At 40.0% G+C, this 11,562-nt stretch overlaps 1 protein-coding gene across 1 annotated transcript in view; it reads right to left on the reverse strand.

Annotated features, from left to right (window-relative positions):
• The window catches only part of tg (thyroglobulin), a gene marked incomplete at its 5' end in the record, with an annotated part of 33,816 nt that extends 22,476 nt beyond the window's left edge, over positions 1-11,340 (reverse strand). Inside the window, 21 exon segments of the mRNA XM_083556501.1 lie at positions 34-183; positions 416-571; positions 1,042-1,189; positions 1,279-1,424; positions 1,532-1,738; positions 1,859-2,059; positions 2,899-3,019; positions 3,232-3,332; positions 3,527-3,604; positions 3,917-4,054; positions 4,294-4,527; positions 4,621-5,217; positions 5,764-6,810; positions 7,265-7,447; positions 7,605-7,748; positions 7,910-8,016; positions 8,628-8,787; positions 9,952-10,140; positions 10,296-10,390; positions 10,510-10,618; positions 11,187-11,340. Of these exon segments, the coding sequence (XP_083412627.1) occupies positions 34-183; positions 416-571; positions 1,042-1,189; positions 1,279-1,424; positions 1,532-1,738; positions 1,859-2,059; positions 2,899-3,019; positions 3,232-3,332; positions 3,527-3,604; positions 3,917-4,054; positions 4,294-4,527; positions 4,621-5,217; positions 5,764-6,810; positions 7,265-7,447; positions 7,605-7,748; positions 7,910-8,016; positions 8,628-8,787; positions 9,952-10,140; positions 10,296-10,390; positions 10,510-10,618; positions 11,187-11,340 (4,465 nt within the window).
• Positions 11,341-11,562: the final 222 nt, after the last annotated feature.

Genomic DNA, 11,562 nt, shown 5'->3' on the forward strand with positions numbered 1-11,562 from the left:
TGGTCACAATGAATATGTCTAACTTTTACTTACAATGTGAGGGGCTGAAGGCTCCCAGTGTTGCTGTGGTGGTTCCTAAAGTACAGGAAATGCATAGGTCCTTTCCTTCTTTGGGCTGATATGAGCCCTGTGGACATGCAATACATCGACCTCCACTGGAGAACGAACCAACAGGACATACCACTACAAAAAGACAGGGGTTGTGTACAATTTTAAAAGGACACACTAAAAAGTAGTAAGCATGGACTGCATTATAAATCCAGCTAGAAAGGACTTTCAGGGCATTTACACCACCATACAAAAATACCCAGATAAATATAAGAACTGGCAGTTTTGGACCAGATCACTCATTTCCCATTCATTATCCAGAGTAGGCCTATGATTAGCAAAAAAACTGGCAGAAAAGTCAACTTACCACACCCAGAGTCTGGGAGCAGCTGAAAGCCTGCAGAGCAGCTGAATGTGGCAGGCGAGGAGATGGCTGTAGTATGCTCCAAGATGAAGAGTGACTGGTATGACTTATCTCTGATCAATGCCAAAAATCCATCCATCTGACTGCTGAGCACAGAGTCTAAACAGAAACACACATTAATGGTAGCCTAATGGTTTTATAAGGGCTTAAAATATGTATAGGTTTAATTTTACTCTTTAATTCGTTGAACAGGAACAGGGGTGCCAATGAGATGCATTACAATTGTACTGAAAACAGTTTGAAATCCCTTTACCCCAAAACTGACCCCATTACCTCTGTTAAAGGTACATATGCCTGATGGATTCAACTTTTGAGTAACATAAGCAGAGTTAAGCTGTGTCTGGGATAAAGAGTTTAGCTAACCATGTTTGAATAATGCAATGTAATCTAGAGACTATCTAAAAATCTATATATCTATATAACAAGAAAATAACTGCCATCATTTACTAAATGTAAAGATTTTTGAAATATATTATTACAAAATGGAATATTCACATCTAAATTTTAAAATCTCCATTTGAAATATAAAAAGATATATATTAATGATACATATGTATCATTGTTTTTACCAATGTCATGGAGATCAGGCAGGATGCTGACTGGCAGATCAGAGATGCGAGCTTTAAAAGTGATGTAAGCAGTGAGGTTTTGCGGGCTCAAACACTCCAAGGAGACAGATGACTCATCACAAATTGAGATGTATAGATCGGAAGATAACTAAACCACAATCAAACACAAAAAATATATATATTTTAAAAGCTGAACAATTGCAGCAGAGCCTAAAGTGTGTGAAGAGAAGTGAGCACCTGTAAGCTGCAGAGTCCTGCTGCTCTCATGTTAAACAGAAGGGATGCTTGGAGCAGAGAACTCTGAACACTGCAGCTTTGCTGATCCTCTGCCAGAGACAACTGCAACACTGTGGATACCTCTACAGTCTGCAGAGGCTGAGCTCCTAAAAAACAACATGCAAGTTTTTGAAGCAATGCATTCTGGGTAAAAAAAAATGTGGCAATCGAATCTTTACAATAATTATGTTTTATGACTGTGTGCAAATTTTACTTTGGCAGGAGTAGGCCAGAGGAGCTTCATATAACCAGGACTTGGTTACAGGATCACAAAAGAATGTTTTGGCAGGGAGGGCATTTATATAACCTTGGTCACAGAAAACTTCACAGCGCTGCCTCTGTTTCTCAGCCACACTGTCATTACCACAGAGAATAGCTCCATGGGATATAAAGACCCTGAAGATAAGAGGGCACTGAGGAGCTAACACAAAACAAAAGAAAAGGGCCATTTTACAGATTCCTTTAAATAGCAACTGTGATGTAAATGCTTTGCTAATATTTAAAGTAGAACTTAAAAAAAAGAGAAGTGGAAACTGCATACTGTCGCAAGAAGGTGTTTTCACTAAGCGAGGACTGCGTGTGAAGGGGAACTCCCGGCCACTTTCAGAAACACACCAGCAATAATCCTCATCGCACTGCTGAGGGGTGAACATCTTATCATCTTCCACACACTCTGGTTTATAGCCAATACCTGTCTCACGTTCAGATGACAGCTTCCCCTGAAGAGAACACCAACTGGGGCCTGTATTGCACAACAAATAGCCCAAAAATAGACCTTGTAAAAATGTAATATGTCATACTTTAATTCAATTAAATTCCTTTTTTTTTTATAGCACTTTTAACAATGGACATTGTCTCATAGCAGCTTAAAACAGATAAAGCAGTAGCAAAAGAATGTATACGTTTACTGTCTATAAGTTTGTTCCCGTATAATTGTAAGTTTGGCCCTAATGAGCGATCCCATCCTCATCTGGGAGGCACAGAATGTCTATTAATTATTGTTAATCATTGTTAATGTGGGTCATGATTTGTGATATTAATTACAGTCCAACTACAGTATAAACGTTTTAGCAGTAAATAACAAAAAACACAGACATACATAATTTGACGAGCCTGAATTAATCCTGACTCAACCCCCCCACCACCACCATCCCCCCTCCTACTCTGACATTTACAGTGTTGGGCAGACATCCGGAAGTACAGTGGTTGAAATGTTCTGTAGCTTGTTTTTCTTTCATTATAAAGTTTTTTTGTCTTTCACAATCACCTATTAGCTTTATGATATTATGAGCACGGACTTGCTGTCCTTTTACTAACTGTCAGCTCACCAGGCTTCATTTGTGTCTAAAGCTAGAGCATGATAACATCCAACTTATAGCTAGAATATGAATCATATTTCTTTTTTTTCCTTTTTTTTTGTCTGCACAGGAACTTTATATTTCAGTGTGTTTATTTTAAATCTAAAATTCATTTTAAAAAAGATATTTAATGTAGCTTTGATTATTAGCAGAACATATATTTAGTGTTTATCAATTCAGCAGTAAACTAAAAAATGTGTTAAGAACAACTAAATGATGTTACATTGCAGCTCTCCTGTAGGGCTAAGTGTGGCTGGTTGGATGGCCTCTCCAGTAGCAGGACTGACACATAAGGCAACACTGCTGCTGGGGTCATACTTCTGGAGCACAGAAAAATCACCGTCCTACACACAAACACACAAACACACACACACACACACACACACACACACACACACACACACACACACACACACACACCCACACACACACACACACACACACACACACACACACACACACACACACACACACACAGGTGTAACCCTGAATTATAATAATAACTGGATGACTTTTACATGTTGGAATAAACATGTCTGGGTAAAAATAAACACACCTCCTCACAAGATGGGCTGTAGGAAACAGACATGTTGGAGGATGCCTTACTCCAGACAGACATACTGAACTGAGCTTGTGCTCTCTGGCATGTACTTTGGCCTAAAAACACATATGACATAATAACATCCATTGTTGTGATTTTAACACCCCTATGGATTAATGGTATCTATAAACATTGCTCATGTGCAATGGCAAGTCAAACCAAGTAAGTTTACAGCTGTACATCCGCAGCACAAAATAGTACAGAAAACTGTAGCTTTAAACACAAAGGAAATAATATGTATATTACTTACATTGTGGGGGCTGTATGGACCGACTTGTAAGAGATCCAATAATGTAACCTCCGTCATCATCCACACACCAACAATGACCTGCAGAGAAACGATGACAATGTAGATGACTTTTAAACATATGTCTATATCTGATACAAACAAAATATCCAGCCAGAAATATTATAGGAATTTGAAACATTTATAACTCTGGCCTATTTATTTTGGTATGTTTTTTTTTTTTTTTAGTATCACATGCTCTATGCATCTTAATAGCAGGTGATAAGAACACTGTATTCTCATTAAAAGAAGATTACAAATGACATAAAAGAACCAAACCAATAAATATAATTTTGTAAACAATAACAGCTTTTACATGGATAATAACTGCTAGAGATTAGAAACTTGTCTTACCAGTGCTTGGATGACATTGACTAGGCAGCCACTGGCCAAATGCATCACACTGTGGGATATATGGCTGGTAACCAAACTGCAGACTTTGACTGTCTTTTCCACTGGCCAATTGGATGCTCTGCCAGTAAAACTGAAGGGCTGGAGCAAAGAGAAATCATTCAAAACTACCATATGTCATGGACATTATTTTTTATCTTGATTCAGTTCAAACAGTGTTATGATTCAGTGTTATGAAGTTAACTATTAAATAGTTCTGGAGAAAAAATGAGCAAATTCACATATATTTTATTTTTATATAATAGAAAGCCATACAGTATCATCAGTAAAAATAGATGTAAAGGTAAAATATAAATGGAATCAAACCAAAAGTTACATACTAGAGTATGCTGCAAGGTGCAGGGCAGAGTTTGTATTACTTAAGAGAGTGTCTGAAATCTGAAAGCCATGACTGGCTGCCTGCTGCAGCTCATCATAGCTCAGATTTACACTCTTTGCCAGGAGGAAGCTATAACCCACAGGTATATGAGAGCTATTGGATAAAGAGATCAGTCTCTCTGCATCTGCCAAGAACCTATTGCTCTGATCCCACGACAGAGTGCATGGCCCTGGACCTGCAAAACCGTGGACACATAGAAATTGTAGTTATACTTGTAAAAACTTAGTGAATTTATATTTGGTTGAACGTACCTATGGTTGATACTCACATTTTGGGATTTGGTTGACTGGAGCCTTGGAGCTAAGTATCATGGCTCCGTTCTGGTCACCACACCAGCAATGGCGCAAGTCAAAGTGACCTAGAGGAGCGCTGAAATCTGACAGTGGACCTGGATACTGGTTGGTGTCCCCTCTGAGAAGTCTCCATAGGGACAGTGGGTTCAGGAAAACAGATGGTCCAAAAACATTTTCAGCATTGCCTTCTAGGACTTCAGATGGAACTTCTGAAAATGTGTCAAACCTGGCCAAAGAAGGAAACACTTTCTGATGTCTTGCCTGGAATAATGCAAGGATGAAGCCCTCGAATGATTTCATTGCTTCTGAATTTCTTTTGTATTCTTGCAGAATTTTAATGAGTTCAGATACAGGCATCTGCTTCCCAGCATTGTTGACTTGGCTCCACTCATGATGGAACATAAAGACTTGTTCGGGAGGGCCATCACACTGGATCTGGTGCCAGCTGCCATCCGGAGTACAGCGAGGGATGTAGACATCAGATATATTTGCTACTGAAGCAGGACTGGACAGAATGGAAGTGACTGTGTTTAGAAAATACTGGGCTGCAGTAACCTGGCAATCCGTTGGACCTGAAAAAAATAAAAATAATAATTAGCTTACAGCAGTTCTAACAATACACTGAGTATCTTTAGGATCTTGCTACTTAAAAGAGCATCTACATAGTATATGCAAACCTTTCTGGTTGAAAAACACTTTTAGAGGGTTTAAATAGGATTTGCAAAGAAAGACAAACTAAAGCTATGTATAGTTACATATCCAGAAGGACAAACCAAAAAAAACTATGGGTGTTATTAATTGTCTAAATGATCCTGACAAATCAAATAATCTTTTCTTTAAGCATCATTATCTTTAGCACATCACTATTTAAGTAGCTGTTTAGTAATAGTTTCATTTGAGCAAGAGTGCTATTTGACGTTAATAATAATTTTACCACCTAATAGCAGTCTGTGAAAAGAGTTCCTTTGTGCACACCTTTGTGCACAGATGTCTACAATGTCCATGGAAGCTTCTCTTAGGGGTTTACCCTCCATGTTACCTCACATGAACTGCCCTGTTCTGTTATGCCTGCCCTATAATCAAACATGTCATGGCCTTTATTCAGAGTAACTACTCACACTGCAGAGAGATGCCAGAGCTCAGTGTGTTGTGTCTAGCTCCAGTGTGGTCCATGCAAAAGCAGTTCTTTCCAAGGCACTGCAAGGGCACGTATTCTCCGTCTTGTTCACATTTAGGAATGAACACCTCAGAGCCTGCTGACCGGCTGGATTTTACTCCTATGGCCATCCTGCGCTCCTTTTCACACTTGGATGGGCATCTTGGTCTGGAACCAGTAGACCGTGACTCCATAACCTCCAGGCCATTACCATCAACACACCAGCATTCAGAGCCCTGGCACTGAATCTCTTGATACTGGCCATCTTCAGTGCACTGGGGCACATACAGAGATGTAGGGGTAGCAGCTGAATTGCAAATGTCATTTTGAAACACTGCCCGGAAAATTGGTTCTAGCTGGGTGTTATCTTCTGCTTTGAGCAAGGTAATCGTCTGTTGTAGTGTAATAAAGAATTGCTCATTTTCTAGGATGGTCCCAATAAGCTTGATCAAGTCTCTGTTGCGCTTAAGGTTTACGGAGCGTCCATAAGAATCTGAGATTTCTTGATCGAGGTTTAATCGTTCAGAGTCATCTGAAAAGAACATGGCTAGCTGCAGAAGGTCCTCACCATTTTGGATCAAACCAACCTGACTAAAAATCTGACTAAATCTCAAAGTCCCTCTAGCACCAACAGTACCAGTAAAGTTAAAACTGCCTGCATTCTTCAAGATCTTGCCCCCAAAAAGGTTCTCCTGGAGTCTCTTAGGGTTAGTAGTGAGGGTCAGGGCCTTTAATGCAAGAGCTCCTGTGGGGAACAATCCATGGATAATCTCAGCAAGGATGTCCCCAACATCCAACTGCTCTGACTCAGGCAAAGATCTGGATAGACCTGATTTGGCCAAAAGCTCTTGGAATTCTAGGCTGCATGGCAAAAGAGGAGAGAAGGTTTTCTGTGTGTTGGCCAGAAAGGCTGAAAATACATTATTCTGGCTGAGGAATTTAGATGGACCATAAAAAAGCCTGGAGAGTGCTTGTCTCCTTTCAGAGAGGCAGTCTTTTGCTCCTGCGCCTAAATAAACAAGAAAGAAAACAGCTCAGATCCAAAAGACACCATGTGGGAAGAATAAAGCTTTTTGGACATACTATGATCACAAGAGTTTTGGCAAGCAAAAACTCCTGGGGCATCCTAATGTGAGTACAATTGTTGTTTCTTGATCAATAACCCGGCCTATAATTTGAACATCTGTGCCATGGCTAAAAACCAAAAGAAATAAGTATTTTTGCTGGCCAAGTTTTTACTGCTCCATTTAGCACCATGGTTATCAAATTCTACAATTCATAACCACTATTACAATTTCATGATGCCTTTAAAGAGAGAGATCTGAAAAACATCAACATGAAACACTGCCAATGATTTAACAACAAGTAAAGTCTGAATTATTTATGCCTTGCTACAGGTAAAAATCAACAACTCCAAAAATATCTGTGTTGTCATAACTGGCTATGTTTTATTTAAAACTCACGACAGTTGGAAAGTCCATGCTGTCGAGTCCCAAAGATCTCTTTGCCATCTGAGTCCACACACCAGCACTGTCCATTAGTCTGGCATTGGGTTGGTAAGTAGTTTCCACGAGCATCACATGAAGGCACAAAGACATTAGCAGCCTGCAAGCTTGAAGAGCGCTCAGTCTCACAGGGGGTTGGACCTACAATATAAGACATAATGGTTATTCAATAACTTTTCAACAGATATTGTAATTTATTTAGCAGATACACCAAAATTGCTTTGTTACAATCTCCAGAGTCCAGCCACACTTTGTAATTTTGATTGACTTATATACTGATTAATTTATTTAAACTCACATCTAAAGTGCCCGGTCAAGGCCAGCTGGACAGCAAGGTATCTCCTCTGTAGGACTCGATAGATGTTTGATTGAGAGAAGGAGCGTCCTACATCCTGGCCTGAGAAAGCTGTATCATATACATCACTCAAGAGCAGCTCGAGTCCTGCAGTAAATAGATAAGAATTAGGAAACTATACGAAATGCTTGATAAAACGAAATAACCAAATACTGGGAAATATGTCACATTTGCATAAAAGTACAGTGGCAAATTTTCAGCTAAATTAGATTTGTGTTACTGAGTTAATATAAACTGTTTCGTCTCACCAGAGCTGGGAAGTTCTCTTCCTCGAGTGTCAACGCAGTAACAGTAGCTTGACAGTTCAGGGAAAGCCTTTCTAAAACCACTAAATGTCTGGAAGATCTCTGGAAATCTAAGACATGCAGGTACCACATTAATGCTCAGTGGAAATAAAATGTTAAAGAATTCACACCAACACTACAGTACAAGGAGGTACTGATGTTTCATTGACATATATTTACAGTTGTTTATGATGAATAATATGGAAATATTAAATGTGGTTTTCTTTTCTCTTAAGTGGCTCTGTATTTTTTATTTACTTGATAGTGGGAGCAAACTGTGTTAATACTGAGTCCATAATTGAAGGTTGAATTTATGAATAGAATTTTTTGTTTAACACCACAGGTGTCATTTGATAGCCTGCTGCAATATTCTACTCAAATGCAATTCATTGTATTGGAGCTTTATGCTAATATTTTGGTGAATTGCTTTTTTTATAATGTGGTTACATTTTGGTTTATCCTGGTCACTTTGGGAAACTGTTTGGACACCCTGTTCTTCACAGTCTCAAACAAATAGGTCTTCTTTTTAAGAAGATGTGTCTAGACACTGCACTATGCTTGGAATACCTGAGTAAAAAAATGCTTAATTGAACTGGACTGTACTTCAGACAGCTCTTAGGAAGAAAACTTTCTGATATGCTCTATCACTGCTGACACATTCCAGTGCATCACAGTGTCGCACCTGTTGAAGGTATGTAACAGATCAAAAACCATCATGGTGGTGGTGTTAATCAACTTGCACTGCACAGGAAGGAAAGACCCATCATCCGAGCACTGTGGAGGAGATGGCTCTCCAACACCATGAATAATACGACGCTCCCTCACCTGGCACGCACCTGGGCCTGAGAGTAAAGGTCAAACACAATATTATACTAATGTAGTGTAGTGAATAGATCACCAGTGCAGGAAGGGGCACCAGGACCTTCCTAGTGGTGCCTGCATATGAAATATGAATAATTTTAATCATTTAATTTAAATGGTACATATATCAGTAAAATAAATTAAGGAAATGTATAATTAGAACAATAGAAACAGAATACAGCCCTATGAAAGAGGGAAGATCAAACAGGAGTCTCCATGGGCTATGATGTTTGCGGGTGATATTGTTATTTGTGGTGAGAGTAGGGAGCAGGTGTAGAAGAGCCTGGAGAGGTGGAGGTACTTGCTGAGTAATAGGAGTACTAATAGTAGGAGTAATAACAGAGTACATGTGTGTAAATGAGAGGGAGGGCAGTGAAGTGGTGCGGTTGCAGGAGAAAGAGGTGGAGAAGGTGGAGAAGATCAGGTACCTGGGGTCAACAATGCAAAGTAATGGAGAGTGTGTTAGAGAAGTGAAGAAAAGAGTGCAGGCAGGGTGGAGTGGGTGAAGAAGAGTGATAGCAGGAGTGATTTGTAATAGAAGGGTATCTGCAAGAGTTTATAGGACTGTGGTGAGACCTGCGATGTTGTACGGATTAGAGACAGTGGCATTGAGTAAAAGACAGGAGGTGGAGCTGGAGGTAGCAGAGCTGAAGATGTTGAGGTTTTCGTTGGGAGTGACGAGGATGGACAAGATTAGAAATGAGTTTATTAGAGGGACAGCGTATGTAGGTCAATTTGGAGACAAGGTGAGGGAGGGGAGATTGAGATGGCTTGGACATGTGCAGAGGAGGGACATGGGGTATATCGGTAGGAGAATGCTGAGGATGGAGCTACCAGAAAGGAGGAAAAAAGGAAGGCCAAGGAGAAGGTTTATAGCTGTGATGAGGGAAGACATGCAGGTAGTTGGGTTGAAAGAGGCAGATGTAGAGGACAGGGGGGGTATGAAGACAAATGATCCGCTGTGGCGACCCCTAATGGGAGAAGCCGAAAGAAGAAGAAGAAGAAGAAGAAGAAGAAGAAGAAGAAGAAGAAGAAGAAGAAGAAGTCTGCAAATGCATCTTGTACATTCTTTTCAGTTAGGGCAGTCACACTGTGAAATGCAGCTGCATACAAATAAACTGTAACTGAATTAACAATCCACTCACACTGTGATGGCCTGCCATTCTGCCGAGTGCCATAGATCTCCATGCCCTCCAGGTCCACACACCAGCACTGGCCAAGAGCGCCATCACACTGAACAGGCTGGTACTCACCAGATTTTGTGCACTGAGGTGTCAGGACAGTGTATTTGTTCAGCAATGCACTCTGTCTCTGTAGCTGGCATGAAGTCAGACCTGAGGCACAATTTTATTGTGTGGTTATGTTCATGTGTAAACAATGCCAGTGTGCAATGAAAATCAGGAATAGCAAAGCCTAGATGATGATCCACATTTTATTTGAGGTTTAATAAGGGTTAGATTTAAGCACATTTATGACGTTGACCACTTACAATGCACCACGGATGAGTTCTGTCGACTCCCAGGAATTTCACTTCCATCTCCATTAACACACCAACACTCTCCAAGACGATTACACTGCACATGTCTAGAGAACACATATGTTCTTCAGGTCATGTCTAATACACCGCATTTCTAATCGGTTTTCATCACTGATAAGCATTGGTTTTAATAAATAAATAAATAAGTCCAATTCATTTAGTGCACCTGTAGCGACCATCCTCTGAGCACTGGGGAACGTCGTCCTGCTGCTGTGCCCCTCCAACTGCTCTCAGCTGTTCACACTGACTCCGAAGCTCTGACTCCAACTGGTACTCTAGAGCAAAGATATTCACAGTGTTCATCCAAGAATCAACTTATACCACTACTAATGTCCTGATATACAATATATGGAGAGAACATTTCATCATCACACTTGTATGTCTTCCCTAAACTATTGGCACAAAGTCAGCAGCATACAAGTGTAAAGAATGTCATTGTACTTGTTAGAATTTGCCTTCATTGGAACCAAGGTGGTCTTCAGCACAAAATTGCCAAGGTTAATATGGAAGAAAACAAGTGTCCTGCACAGACCCCTGATCTCACGAATGCTCTTGAGACTAACAAGTTTTCACAAATTCTTAAAGGCATGTTACAAAATCTAATGAAAAGCCTGCCCAAAAGAGTAGAGGCTACGGCAAAAAGGGACTCAATCTGGAATGGGAGGTTCAGCAAGCACATGACTGATGCAGGTTCCCAAAAACAGAATATTGATACAGAATAACAGGCATAGTGGAGTCCATCATTAAACACTTTCTTTCAGCATTATGCCATAGCTCAGGGTTTCCGAGTCACTGAAAATCCTAGAAACGATCAAAGAATAGGTAAGTAGGTATATGGTTTACCTGAGATTTTGCAGTGAATAAAACAAAAGCTGCTAAGCAAAACCAAAAAGCAATTGAGGTACATCTTGCAACTGCTCCTTTTCCAATGCAAATACATACCTGCTGAGAGCAGCCACATCATAGCTTTATATACAGTGTGGATCTGCACTGTCATCGCTGAATAGCACTTCAGAAGTCTCTGACCTGTTCACTCTTTAAACATAAAGCTCGCTTGGCTGCTTTAAGCACTTTAGGATCATACACCATGATAAAGTAAGAAGTCAAGTTTGAAATTTAGAGTGTTTACTTTCTTTACTTTTTTTTTTTTTTTAATGAAAGTAGACACTTCAGAACAAGGGTTTAGTCAGGTAGATGTTCTCATATACCACCAGGTATG

The sequence above is a fragment of the Silurus aristotelis genome, assembly GCF_946808225.1.
Source record: "Silurus aristotelis genome assembly, chromosome: 1".
Taxonomy (NCBI): domain Eukaryota; kingdom Metazoa; phylum Chordata; class Actinopteri; order Siluriformes; family Siluridae; genus Silurus; species Silurus aristotelis.